At 36.3% G+C, this 14,610-nt stretch overlaps 2 protein-coding genes and 1 long non-coding RNA gene across 3 annotated transcripts in view; 2 read left to right on the forward strand and 1 right to left on the reverse strand.

The window, feature by feature from the left end:
* Positions 1-2,045: 2,045 nt before the first annotated feature.
* LOC145212720 (uncharacterized) lies at positions 2,046-2,733 on the reverse strand. Its single transcript, XR_013856774.1, has 2 exons — positions 2,669-2,733; positions 2,046-2,364 (listed from the first exon to the last, which is right to left on the reverse strand). It is a non-coding gene; the product is annotated as an uncharacterized LOC145212720 (long non-coding RNA).
* LOC145212719 (NADPH-dependent 3-demethoxyubiquinone 3-hydroxylase, mitochondrial-like) lies at positions 2,382-4,758 on the forward strand. The gene is made up of 5 exons (XM_080080953.1): positions 2,382-2,575; positions 2,712-2,788; positions 2,975-3,077; positions 4,000-4,096; positions 4,162-4,758. The coding sequence occupies exons 1-5, from the start codon at positions 2,434-2,436 to the stop codon at positions 4,379-4,381; spliced, it is 639 nt and encodes a 212-aa protein (XP_079937079.1). The 5' UTR covers positions 2,382-2,433; the 3' UTR covers positions 4,382-4,758.
* A 6,338-nt stretch (positions 4,759-11,096) lies between these two features.
* Positions 11,097-14,610, forward strand: part of LOC145215216 (mediator of RNA polymerase II transcription subunit 13-like) — a 46,861-nt gene continuing 43,347 nt past the window's right edge. Inside the window, exons 1-2 of the mRNA XM_080083890.1 lie at positions 11,097-11,388; positions 11,456-11,614. Of these exons, the coding sequence (XP_079940016.1) occupies positions 11,320-11,388; positions 11,456-11,614 (228 nt within the window). The 5' untranslated portion in view covers positions 11,097-11,319. The remainder of the gene's footprint in view (positions 11,389-11,455; positions 11,615-14,610) is intronic.

The raw sequence follows: 14,610 nt of genomic DNA on the forward strand, positions 1-14,610 counted from the left end.
TTGATAGATTTTTGATTGACAGGTGGATTTAACGATTAACGCACTTTGCATGTAACGCCTGCAACACTATCTGACAAAAAGAACAACAAATAAACACTACGAATCTTCAGTTTTGCTCTATTGCGCACCCAAACTGCTTTTAATTATTTGTCAAACAAAAAACATTATTTAATGTAACTTGCCGAGCCGGCAGTCACTTTAATGTCATAACCCAGTGTTTTTTTAAGGTGTTTTGGGGGACCGAAACGGTCCCCCAAGTTTCTCCAGCGGTTTCCCAAAATTTGGATATGGCTATTTTTTGATATTTAAATGAAAAAATTGCGGTCTCTTAAAACTACTTAGCGGTCACCCAAACCAAACCTTAAAAAAAACCTGGTCATAACTACGTCCTAAAAATACTGATAAATGTACTTCAAACGACTATGTTATCGTATTAGAAATGTTATTGCAAGCGTGACGATCGGTAAGTTACGATTCATTGTTCAACGCAAATATAAAATTTTACAGAAAGTTTATTGAAGTTACCTATGGAAGCTGTGCTAAGTTGTGCGGACAACTTTTTTTTGCGCGGATTACACGTCAAAAGCCTAAATTTGCGCGGATTACAAGGGAAAATCCGAAATATTGGGGCCAGGCCATTGAGATTGTTAGCATTTTCGAATAATAGAGGTTTTAGTTGAAATTAGTTTATTATGGGTCCCCTTCCCTGAAGGGGACACATATTGTTTTTGTCTATATTTTTTTTTTCTTTTTTTCTTTTTTCTTTTTTTCTTTCTAACGCAGATTTGTTCCCACGTTTTGGTCAAGAAAGAATGGTTCAAACTTTTTCAAATTTACACACATTACAGATATTGGTCTAAAGATGGTCCATGTGAATTTTGACCCCGTTTGATCCCTCGGTTCACCCACAGCCCCCCAAAACGTGAAATTTTTAGCGCGGATTTGTTCCCACGTTTTGGTCAAGAAAGAATGGTTCAAACTTTTTCAAATTTACACACATAATAGGTATTGGTCTAAAGATGGTCCATGTGAATTTTGACCCCGTTTGATCCCTCGGTTCACCCACAGCACCCCAAAACGTGAAATTTTTAGCGCGGCTATTGTTCCCACGTTTTGGTCAAGAAAGAATGGTTCAAACTTTTTCAATTTTACACACATTACAGATATTGGTCTAAAGATGGTCCATGTGAATTTTGACCCCGTATGACCCAGAGATTCACCCACAGGCCCCCGAAACGTAAATGTGTCTAACGCTCGTTTGGTCAAGAAAGACACTGTAGGCAGAAGTACCAAGAGAGTAACTCACTGGTTTACGATAGCGGGAGGGCTCAGCTTGACTAGAAATCAGCTGTTTTGCACAGCAATGCTATGTCGTTTTATTAAGTTATCACTCACATTTTTAGTTTTGGCGAAGGTTTTACACCTATGACGTGATTTAAGCCTAATAACCGTGCTTCGGTTTTGTATATGTCAAGAAAAACTTTGTTAATAAAAGTTAAGATGAAAAAATTAACTTGACTTTTTTGCCAAATAAATGTTTTTTAAATGCTCGCTGTCAGGTTGGCCGCCGCATGATCACGGGTTACTTAAGGTCAACTAGTCGGTATTACAAACACAGCTCAGAACTTTCTTCATAACGTAGCGTTTTTTTAACAATCAATTTAGGAGTCAATACTCAAGGCATGTATAAATTAGGCTTAACAGTATTGTTGAACACGAATGACGGCGTGCTATTGAAAACGGTGTCAAAAGGTCAAACAGTCGTTTGGCGTGTGCACCCTGAGAGGTTACTACAGGTCAATGGTACTCGTTTTGCGAAACAAAGTTAAATGAAAAACAATTTGTTATGTATACACTTGTAGCAAATTGCTTTTTAATTTAAAGTGTCTGTAACACAACTGTTACAGCTTTCTAGAAAAAAATGTGTTTGAAACCTGACCTTGGACCACAATATCTGGGTCAAAGCAAGAGAATCAATTGAAATTATTTTTTTTGTTCTTTTTTAAAGTTTTTGTAATTATATGACAATAATAGTGCAAAAAGAATGCGAACAATTTTTTTTATTGTTGGGTTAATGCTTTCTAAAAATTTGTCCTTAAGAATGTAAAAATCACCGCAACATTTGTTTACCGTAAATCCGCACAAACATGCGTGTGGGGACCCATTAGTTTTTGTTTACAAAAACAATCATATGTGTAGATCAAATGATGTGTATAGTAAATTGGTAAATATCGTATAGAATATATATATATAAAATGGAAGTATATCAGAAAGCCACTCTTCTAGTTTTAATCGGTTTTGACATATATTGCGGTGACTGGTGTTGGCGTGTGACGGCAAAGTGGATATTTGAAGACAAACAATCTAAAAAAATGCCATGCAATGTCGTAAATACGTTATTTTATTTGTTTTTAGATTGGTCCCAAAGTTAAAATGTGTGCTTTATATCAACAAGGTAAATATATTTTAAGAATTAATCTGCATGGAGGTATCGTATCAAATCGTTTATTCAGCAACAGGGAAAAAGCTGAAACATGGAAACTTTATGATCGAATTATTCGAGTGGACCAAGCAGGTATTTTCATTCCGTTTGCAATTATTGTTTTCTTGCTTTAGATTCAAAATATTTCTGGTGTAAATTGCTTTTGAAAACATTGATTCTACTCACCTTTTACTTAGAAATGATACAGCAGTATGCTCATATTATCCAGGGGAGCTTGGTGCTGATAGAATATATGCTGGACAGATGTTTGTGCTTGGAAAGACTGAAGTAGGTCCTACAATACAGGTGTGTATATTTTTGATAAAGCATAGTGGTGCATTAAGTTTTGTTTACAATGTAGTTCTTAAAACTACAATATGCACTTTGAAGAGATTACTTCTGTTAAAATAAAAACAACTTTTGGTTGGTAAACAACATGAGCTTAAACAAGTTGAGCAAAGTGCAATGAGATTTTACATTTTGTTTAAAAAGCACATGTGGGATCAGGAAAAGTTCCATTTGAAAACTTTCAATGAATTTATCACCAAGTACAGAGCTCGGCCAACGATTTTAAGTCCTGTTTGGAATATTGCTGGTATGTGTTTTTTATGGGTCCCTTTCCCTGAAGGGGACACATTTTGATTTACTTGATTTTTAGTTTGTCCAACCGCTTTCGCCAGAAACTTTAATGGATTTCAATGAAACTTTTGCAGGTGGTAGATAATCATGTAGATGTGCCTTTGTTTTGTTTGACTCTATAGCCCAAACATTTACCCCACTAGACCCCTAAAATAGGTGAATTTTTTAAACAAAATCCTATCTAATTGAAATTTAGATAGCTTGTAGAATTTGCCATTTATAGCTTCAGGGCTGATCCCAGTTATGAATTTATGTCCATCTTGCCATTTATAGGTGTTAATTGTTGTGTTTTACCCTGTAGCTCCAACATGTACCCCACCAACCCTATAAAATGGATGAATTTGTTAAACAATGTCCAACTTGAATGAAATTTAGACAGTATAACAGATAGGTCATAGAATTTTCATTTATAGGTGCTGATTGTTGTGTTTCACCCTGTAGCTCCAACATGTACTGCACCAACCCCCTAAAAAGGGGGAATTTTTTAAACAAAGTCCAAATTAAATGAAATTTGGACAGTTAATAGAATATGCTGTTTCAAGTCATTGAATGTTGAGTTTTACCCTATAGTCTCCTTATTTACGCCTTTATTCCTTTAAAGTACAACATAAAATAGGACAAACTTCAAACAGTGTCTTAATTTAATAAGTTTTGGCTAGTTTGTACTTTACATTGCATGAATATTTAAAACCATTTCTGATCACGGTGTTTGACCTAACAACACCAAACTTTCTCATGTTTATTTGAAATGTATAATGGACAACTTTATATGTGCTTAGCCACCCTTTTAGTTTTAATATAAGATTATGGTATGTTAAAGTAATTGGGTTTTGATGCCAAATACAGTTCACATAAAACAAGTTTGGTTGGAAAACTAGGATTTGTCCTTGGAGCTGGAACTGCAATGCTTGGTAAAGAAGCAGCAATGGCTTGCACAGTTGCTGTGGAAGAATCAATTTCAGAGCACTACAACCAGTAAGTTGTGCTGGGAAGTAAACATATTTTTAAAAAATCATGTTAGTTATGAACTTTTTATTTAGGCAACTGCGCACTCTGCTTGCTGAAGGTGAAAATAATGAAAATATTAACTCAACCCATTCTGAACTGCTCGCTACAATTAAACAATTTCGTGACGAGGAGATGGAACACCATGATATTGGTTTGGATTTGAATGCTGAAAAGGCCCCAGCCTTTTCTTTGTTGAAGTCAACAATTCAACTGGGTTGTGGTGCTGCAATATGGCTTTCTGAACGAGTTTGATTGTAGATCTCTACTGTAGATATAAATATGCAATACAAAGCAAAGACAGCAAAAATGGGTACAACAACAATGTATTTCAAATCAAAACACTGTAGTTAAGTTATCTCAGAATGTAAACCACTAACTGTCGAAACAACCTCGGAGTTACGCCACCGTTTCCTTTCAAATGTCTATATGTTTCGCGTAAATATTATGTAATTTCGTACAGTTCTGATTGTGTCCCAAAAAATATCCAAGACTGCTATCAGGCGTTTTGATGGTGATGATTTTTTGCCATAAAGCCCAACCCAAATTCCCCGTTCTGATGGATGTTTTAAACTGAACTCTTCGTTGGTAATGACTGTGACTCGCCTTTTCTAAATAGAATGATTAGTAAATTTGTGGACTTCTTGACATTTTAGGCCAGTCGTTGTTAACCTTAGTTCGACAAGGCCGTATCAGGGATTCGACGAAGGTCCTCGAAATTATAAAAAATATGTATTATATCTTTGGCGATGAGTCCAAAAATAATCTTCAGTTTCTTAACAGCATTCACTATAAAGCAAGTGGTCAGAAGACTATTTAAGGTATGGTTTTGTGCAACAGAATCAGATGGAACACAGCGTCAGCAGTGCGTTCTTTGCAAAAGTAAGTTCCGCAACTTCTAACAATTTTACGAGACCAGTTTAAGTTCATGGGCCAGTGAAAAAATGCCAAACTTGATGTATTCAAATAGAAAAGGGCTAGATTTGATTCAAATGCAACCATTACTTCTTAAGGGTTTGTTTTAATGATAAACCAATTCTTCCGGTATCATTTAAAGTTTTCATATCTGATTGCGACGGAAATACACCGCACACGATAGGCGAGAGACTTGCCAGCTGCACTCTAAATGTCCAACACTATTTTGGTTAAAGCGGCCAAAGACAAACTTACTTTGGTAACGATATCAAATGCCGACATTCTCAACTAAGTTTTGGAGGAGTCCAACAAAGTTTAGCACACGTCTTGACGAAACATCCGATGTTGCTAAATTATGCAAACTCCACGTTTGTTCGCTACGTAAAAGGGTTCGAGGAAGAGTTTCTCTTTTGCAAACCGCTCGGGAAAACTTCTAGGCAGCTTATGTGCAAAATATCTTAAACGATGAATAGCAAGCAATTGCGAATGCATACAAACAACCTTTTTTTTTATTACGATAACAAGTAAAATGAGAAAGAATACGAACAAGACAAGAAATACGCTAAGTCAAGTACGCGACAATCAAAGGCCGGACCACTTACGTAAAAAATCAGGGCGTTTGTTGGTTTTAATTGCAAGTGGGAAAGGGTGGGAATAACCAAAGTTTTTAGTATAGCCTACAGACCCGTCCGATCAGGGTCTCTGGCCATGTAAGGCCTTTATCTAGGTAGGGTTTAATCAGCGATGATCGTTTGGACCCAATGTAGAACGCTAACGATTTTTTGATGTTTATTTTACAGCCCGACATAATGCCAAACTCATTAGGAATCGCAAAGGCTCCATCAAAATTGTTTGGTTCCCCTTTCAAAAAAACCAGCGTATCATTGTCGTGCCATTGTATCGTCATAACTTACTATGCTTGTCGCGTTCAAGTGCACGTGAACAAAATAAAATACGATACGATACGATACGATCATCTGCCAGGAGCGAGGCTTTAAAGTCATTGCCCAATAAATGAATTCCTACTTCGTCATCTTTTCGCATCGCAGCAGCTAGGCATTCAATGGCAAGTACAAATAGAGTTGGAGATAAAGGGTCCCCCTGCCTTACCCCCCTTTTGATTCTAATTTGCCGTGACAAAAAAGTATTGTTAAGTATGGTGCTTGTGGGATTCGAGTAACAGCATTGTACCCAAAGCAAAACATTATTTCCGAAACCAAATGTTTTTAATGCGGCGTAAATGAGCCTCCACTTGATTGTATCAAAAGCTTTGTACATATCAAAAGACAGTATAGCCCCTGGATATTGTTGATTATCAGCAAGGTCAATCACATCGAACAGTAAACGAATATTATCCCCGATGAACCTCCCTTTAATGAACCCGTTCTGGTCTCGATTGACGAGGTGATTCAGATTGGATTTTATGCTGGTTGAAAAGCACTGCTATAGAGGCACGTCAACCATTTCGCGGAACCAGCAAAATTGCTTCACGGACCCCTAAAGGTCCGCGGACCCCAGTTTGGGAACCGCTGATTTAAATGTATGAATTACAAAATCGTTTGACAGCGATTAGCCTGTATAACTTTTCGTTTTTTCGCGATGCAAAGGCTACACAGCAATAACAATTAACTTATTAATTTAACCACAAGCTCGAAAATGCAATACCTCAATCAATCACAGAGGCAATTACTAAACTTCTTCCCTATCGTCCAACAATTTATCATGTCCTCATTCCGTATCAAGTTGATGTGTAAAGAAGACATAATCAACTTGTAAAATAACCAAAGATCTTGTAGATTTGTTTTTTTTTTCAGCTCAAAATCAAAATTGATAACTGAACTACGCTAGAAACAAACAGTCTTTTTTGTGTTTTCTATGACTAAAAAAAGTATTGTTGATTACGACAAAAACTATGTTGTGGCCCTCGGGAATCAATGTTTAACATTTTTGTTGCAAATAAATAAATCTTATTAAGGGTTGATAATTATTATTTTCGCAAGTGTCAACAACGAAAATTCCTGTTTTTCATTTTTAGCATTGTACGTTGTCTATGCTTTCACACATTTTGTCACGTGAATGAATCCTCCAATCGTAAGTGGGTGCATTACAACACCGTCTCTTGTAGTTGATCCAAAGTAGCAGCTGTCGCCATGATATGTGTAGTTGCAGGTTTGTAGTGTGCCACAAATACCAACAAAAGTTTTGTTGACAGTGTAAGTTGTGTTTCAGACTGACACATAGCACAGCGGCACCAGTTTGTGAAAACAATACCCGCATGTCCAGGCTTGTTGTTTTGGTTTTGTTTGTAGGACTTGTTTGCGAAAATTTCATATTATTTTAATTCAGCACGTATCACTGAGGTGACTTCGTCAGAAAATGCATGCAGTAAAATAAGTGTTATGTGTTGATAATGGGAAACGCAAACTGCTCCTTATAATGTGTTGTGTAAGAGGTAGATTTGATTCCACTAACAATCAAGTGTGGTTAAGGACTTAGAGTGCTGTATGAAATATTTAGATTATGTTGTCATGTGAATATCAGTAAAACGAGATTGTGGTAGGCCCTGTGCCAAATGTGAACATTTTACTTCATAAGTTTCATCGCCAGAAACTTAATAGACAGAGAGCAAATGACGTTGATTTTTTTTGTATGTTAGGAAACCGAGAAAATAAGTTTATTTCCCAAGAATCTCAAGATGTTAATTTTTTTGGCTTGCAAGTGTCTGTTGAAAAAGTGCATATTTTGGGTAAGAAATCTCTCTAAAACAGGGTTCTTAAATGGGGCCGCCATCGCCCCCCAGGGGGCAATTTTGTCCACTGAGGTGGGTGATGATGACAATTTTAAAAGTTGGGGGTGATTTTACTTCAAAGCCATTCTGCATAGCATGGCAGTTCCCGACGAGATCTCGCGCGTGCAGGACCGACATGTCCCGCGTGCGCGCGTGCACGACCCGCAAGTTCGTGTGCAAGGCCAGGTTTAACAGGCGCAAAGCAAGTAAAAGAGGTCAAAACAGTACAATTAAACGCCTTTCGTGCGAAATTTCCGCATGCAACCCCCCAAAATTGGCGGGCAAAAAAAACTGTGAGACTCAGCTAACTATAACTTACAAACAGATTTTTTCGTCCTGCAAACAAACACCAGGGACTAGAGTTCCTTCTCGAGAAATCTTGAAAAAATCTAGTCTCGATTCTCGAGAAATAAATAAGAATTTCTTGAGAAAAATTATGTCACGTATTATAAACAAAAAGTAAATGCGACACCTCTTATTACGTGTATTTTTAGTTTTAACTCGCTACAGCGCATTGAGCATATAACTTTCTTATTTTGCTTACGAAACAGCGATTTTTAACGAGCTTTGCCAGTAAACTTTCACCTTTCCCAGGTAGTAGTCACGCCTGGTTGCGTTGGATCTTTAACAGTCGTTTCGTTTTTTTTGCTGGTTTGCTACCAAATACCTACTTGCGATCGCTGTTTTTGTTTGAAAATTGGCTTAAATAAAAATTTCGAGACTCTGGAGATTCTCGAAAAATGGATTTTTAATTTCTCGTTTCTCGAGAAACGAAAAAGTCGAGAAATAGAGGAACCCTACCAGGGACAAGGAGCACATCAGCTTAAACACGCTGCTATTTAAATGCATTGTGTTTACTGGCGATTATTTGTCGTTTTTGTGATCTCGAGAGCATTTGATTTGCCACAGGGGTTTATTAAGGCTGTGTATTGTGATGGGCCATACTTTTTAAATGCAACGGTAACAAGCTTTACCTCAAACTTGTTTTGCTTTCACACTTCCCATGGGCATGAAGCGCTTCCCAAATTGCGAAGTGTTTATATCATTAGGATTCACCTCTATTGGCTCATTGTTTTCAACAAAAGAAGGCGATTGTTTGCACATAATCATCATATTGTTTTGTCTCTGATGTAACAAATTCTTCTCAGATGCGTTAGATCAGGGGTGTCCAACCCGTGGCCCGCAGGAAGGTTTTGAGTGGCCCGCGCGGTATTCTTTGAAACGACTTATACTATCAACTTAATCGCCCACGTATTTATGAAAAAAAAATATTTTTTGCTTTATGTTTTTGGTAATAGAGTAATATACAACTGTTCAAGTTACTTTTATTGCATCACAATACACATTGTTATGCATCACCATTTCTACATCGTTATGTCCACAATCAGTCATATTTCTTCATTGAGGTACATCAGATAACAGAGACTCGCACAAAACACATTTAGCAGTGAAATATCTTGTGCACTCTGCAGTGATATAGATTATGCCAAATAGAAAACGAAAAGTAAGTAACGCTAACTGAATACACCAAGAAGGGGGACATGTGATTTAAAATCCCCTGTAAGATCAGTAATTTCTGACAGCCATGGAAAACTCGCTTCGCATTGCTTCGTCGTCCATCTCACCAAATTTTGCCAAACTTATTAGAGAAAAACAGGGCCAAACTTTACATTGAAATGTTGAGTAAAAACGTACAGGTAGTAAAAACTTTGTAGACTTTACTATATCCTGGTGTGTTTATTGTTCTTATAACTGTAAACGAGGATAATACACATTTCTAAGATAAGAATTCCGGTAACAGCATTTTAATTATAAATTATAAAACAGCCGTTTCTAAGATTACAAATTAGCAGTAACACTTAAGTGGCCCGCGCAATTATTCACCAACCGCATGTGGCCCTTTGACCAAAAAGGTTGGACACCCGTGCATTAGATGAATTGCATGAAATGGACCTTGCGTGTTGTAGTAGCAATTAAACTCGGTTTTAACTGTTACCTAAAGCTTTCATATTGCTAGGTGAATCTAACCACTCACATCTGCTCAAAAGGCAGAACTTTTATACAAATAACAATCTCGTATGGGGGCGATTTTGAGCCTGTGACTTTGAAAGCGGGTGATTTCGCCAAAAAGGTTGGAGACCCCAGCTCTTGAAGAATACTGGAAGGATACCTAGATTTAACTAAATCTTTGGCCTTAAATTCAAAAGAAAGTTGCATGTAACTGGATTCGTTGACACAGTTTTTATAGTTTTTTCCATAAAGGTTCCCCTTTTTCCCAGATTTTTAAATCCCGGGACCAGTTACGGTCTTGTTTGAAAAACACCTACTTTATCATAAAAAAATATAAAACGCCGTATTTCAGTGACTAAAAGCTGGAAAAGGTATCATATTTTTACAAAATTATACACAAAAACATGTTTTTGCTTGAGTGTCTGTTCCTGGGATTTTGAAACAAATTTCCTGGGATTTGGGAAGGTAATTTTCCTGGGAAATGCCAGAAATCTCGAGGAGAACCCAAAAATCGTAAAAGTCTTAAAATTTTTAGGGTAAAAAGCTGATTGTATGCTTTTTCTGTTATCTTTTTATATTTTTTGGAATTCTAGTTCTGATATTTAAGAATAATATTATAAGCAGGGTTGCCATCGACATGCACTCCAAAATAAGGACAACCGAAAAATTAAATTTTTATACGAAACGAAACAAAATCTGTTCCAGCAACTTTTTGTTTGTAGAAAATACGTGCATGTTACGACCAGCTCAAGTCTTGGATTACTTTTTTTGTAGCATGGATTTGACTGTCAAGTTTGTTCCTTGTAATTGTTGAAAATAAGACAAAATAAGGACTCAAGTCAAAAACAAGGACATTTCTTACAAATAAGGACAACAATTATTTCTAAGACATTGCCCTTCAAAATAAGGACAAATCTTAGAAATACAGACGGTATGGCAACCCTGATTATAAGTATCATGTTGCTCATTTAGAAGTGATTTATTTGTTTCATATAGATAACTTTTTAAAAAAAACATAACCTTAGATTTTTTTTTCAGTAAAAATTGTGTTTAAATGCTATTTTTTATTCTAAGTTATGGTTGTTGTTTGATCAGTCACAATATATTTGACTTCCAGTGATACTGTAAAGCTGTTTGCTGCAATTTTTCTTTGGCACTTTTTATAATTAGAAGCTTATGTCATGTTGCAAATATCGCATGACATTAAGTTATTATCTATGGCTGCTGATGTGTATTTATATCTTAAAAGAAAATGAAAAAAAGCTATTAGATGTATGTTTCTTAGAATCCTGATAGCAAGTGGATGCTACATTACCTCATCTTCTGGCAGCTCCAACCTGCTAAAGTTGAGATACTGTATTTCCTAGGATTTTGTTGTAATGTAACAATTTCTGTGCTTTGTTGCACCTTTGCACATTTTCCAGTCAAGCTGCAGACCGGGACATAGCTAATGGAGTTTAGCTCACAAAGTTAAGACACTATGACTTCTGCCGGCTCTTTTGCAAATGGAGCTCGTTTGGATGATTGCCACTCAACTATTTTTTCCTTGGTAAACCTGTGTAACAATGTTGCATGTACTTTTTGTGACTTTTGAGCTGTGACTATACTTTATGTAGGCTGATCTTAGTGGAATAAAGTGGCGGAAATTTTCTTCATTGGCTGCAGGAACCAACGAAGACCCTATCCTAACCTCATTTACTGAGTGCTTGGCTTCTGACATACTAGCTGTGTGGAGACGTTCACCCAAAAAATCTTCCGCTGCTGTTACCAACCAGGTTGGCTAAACTGTATGTAATTAAGATGACTTTTTTTCTGAAAAAACAATCTACCATTACAAAGCTGTTTACTGTGGTGGCAGATTTTCGTGTGTAAGTTAACCAATTATTATGGGTCCCTGAAGGCGACGCAGCTTGATTTCACTCAGTTTTTTTTTTTTCGGTGAAGTTTGTCCATGCACTTTTGGCATGAAATCTTTGGTGGATTTGGATGAAACTTTCACAGATGTTAGATATAGTTATACAGATGTTCCATCTGCTTCGTTTGACTCGATAACCCCACTATTTACCCCGCTAGCCCCCAAAATGTAAAATGTTTTTGTATGTTGCTGCGCACCACAAAAAAATATTTCTGTGGTGTAGTAGTATAATAAAGGCAACAGAACATATATTACTTGTGTTTGTGCATTACTTGGTGAAGGTTTTTGCACATGCCATTTGAAGGGGTGTTAACAGCTTTATGACGTCAGAAGCGTTAATGAATGTTGCTAATAACACCTCTAGTGGTCAGAATTTTAAACATTGGCCAATTTGGATAAAATTTTACATTAATGTTGATTGGGTCATTTTGGTTTCATATTTTATACTTTTGTGTTGAACCCCATCAGTTGCCCTGCTAACCCCCTAAAATGGGTGATTTTTTTTAAACAAGTGCAGAATTAACTGAAATTTGGACAGATTGTAGAATTTGTTATTTATAGGTGTCAGTTGTTTTGTTTTACCCTGTAGCCCCGATATTTACCCTCTAGCCCCCTAAAATGGGTGAGTTGTTAAAACATGTTTTACCCTGTAGTCCCACCATATACCCCATTAACCCCTAAAATGGGTAAAATTTGTAAACAATGTTGGAATGGAATGAAATTTGGACAGCTTGTGGAATTATAGGTGTCGATTGTTGTGTTTTACTTTATTTTGCCACTATTTACCCCTTCTTTCCTGTAAATAGAACACTAAATAGGACAATGTATGAATTGATCAGATTTACATAGTTTAAATATTTAGTAGCATGATTATTTAAGCCAAGAACTGATCACAGTGTTTTCTTAAAACAGCGAACTTGCTAATGGTTATTTTTTGAAATGCATTGTTTTTACCTTTGCATGTGTGGGGAACCCATGAGTTTCTGCCTGCAAAAAACAACTAAGGTTATGAAAGACAGTGGGTGATATGGGACCCAATATAAAATTAGTGTAGTGAATATATTAACGTTTCAAAATAGGTTATAGTGTATGTGCAATGGCAATATGTGCTGAGCCACCCTAGTTTTAAAAGTTTTGAAACAGAAACTGAAAAAAGATCGACAACAGTTTTAACTGTAGTGCATGAGTACCTGGAAAATAACAGATAAATCTGTTTATTATGTACCCTTCCCTAAACATTGTTTTTGTGATTTTTTTTTCTGTTTAATGCAGGTATGTTCCACATGTTTGGTCAAGGAGAGGCGCTTCAAATGTATTCAAATTTACACACATGTTAGGAATTTATCTAAATCTTATTCTTCTGATGTTTGACCCAGTGGTTCACCCACAGGCTCCCAAAACGTAATTTTTAAAATTGGCTATACTGACTGAAGTACATGATCTAGGAGTTTCATGCTTTGTTGATTGGAGCTTTGTAAAGTATTCTAAAGAATTTTGTAACTTGTAATGTGACTCAGCTATTTTTTACCCCTTGAACCCCAAAATATTTGGTTTTAGCTTTTTCAATTTAGGTCTGAAATACAATCCCTATTGTGCTGAAATTTTGAACATTTGTTTGTACTGGGTTACTCGTTCAGTATTTAAAATTTTGGCTTAATCGGCCAAATGGTTACCTTCACAGCCCATAATATATATGTATACACTGGAAAGCCCAAGGGAGTAATTCACTGGTTTACAATTGTGGAGATGTAATGCATAGCGGGAGATCGCTGCTTGACTCATGAATAGTCGTTTTATGAGGCAATCTTTTAAATGATTAGACATCAGCTCAGTAATGCTATGTGATTTTATTAAGTTAGCACACTTATTTTTAGTTTTAGCGTTTTTACATCTTAGAAGTGATTAAATGATACTTTGGTTTCGTGCATGTCAGGCAAACAATGTTGAACATGAAGATAAAAACTAGATGTTTTAAGACGTCATAAAGTCGTTTCTCAACCTTTGGAAGTCGCAAAGACACAACCCAATTCGGGACGATTTTATCTGTATCGTCTTTTTCATTTGATTTCTGTCAAGCATTGTTACCGACGCTGTAGTTTGATTTTGAACTGTCACAACATTGTGATTGTATACTTCTGTATGATTGTGGTCTTTGGCTTTTTTGACCAAAAAAAAAAAAACATGAAACAGTTTAAATGTTTATGGTGACATGAGCCATAGTCACAACTTTTAGGGTTTTTTTGGTAGGACATTTGTTAGTAAATGTATGAACACATTCTGGTGGGGGGCGCATTGTGTTACAAAACCTTGAAAGGGGGTGGCAGAGCAAAAAAGGTCAGAGAAATACTGGTTTAGAATGATTTTTTGTGTAGCTTATTATGGGTCCCCTTCCCTGAAGGGGACACATATTGTTTTTGTCTATATTTTTTTTTGTTTTTTCTTTTTTTTCTTTCTAACGCGGATTTGTTCCCACGTTTTGGTCAAGAAAGAATGGTTCAAACTTTTTCAAATTTGCACACATTATAGATATTGGTGTAAAGATGATCCATGTGAATTTTGACCCCGTTTGATCCCTCGGTTTACCCACAGCCCTCCAAAACGTGAAATTTTTAAAACGGCTATACTTGCTAAAGTACTTTATTTAGGAGTTATATGCTTTTTTGTTTGGTGCAATATAAGGTATTTCAAAGAATTTTGTACCTTAAAAAAAGATTTACCCATTTTCACCCCTTAAACCCCAAAATATTCGTTTCTGTCTAACGCTGGTTTGTTAAATGCGTTTGGTCAAAAACGACTGCTTTAAATGTATTCAAATTTGCACAGATGTTAGTTATTGTTCCGAATTTGATCCTCCTG

Source organism: Phallusia mammillata, chromosome 2, assembly GCF_965637545.1.
Source record: "Phallusia mammillata chromosome 2, kaPhaMamm4.hap1.1, whole genome shotgun sequence".
In the NCBI taxonomy this organism is placed as follows: Eukaryota; Metazoa; Chordata; class Ascidiacea; order Phlebobranchia; family Ascidiidae; genus Phallusia; species Phallusia mammillata.

Bases quoted from the DNA above. Each gene is read 5' to 3' on its own strand.
- LOC145212719 (XM_080080953.1), top strand. From the start codon at position 2,434: ATGTGTGCTTTATATCAACAAGGTAAATATATTTTAAGAATTAATCTG. The intron at 2,576-2,711 runs GTATTTTCATTC...CATATTATCCAG, and splicing joins TATTCGAGTGGACCAAGCAG to GGGAGCTTGGTGCTGATAGA. The intron at 4,097-4,161 runs GTAAGTTGTGCT...CTTTTTATTTAG, and splicing joins ATTTCAGAGCACTACAACCA to GCAACTGCGCACTCTGCTTG.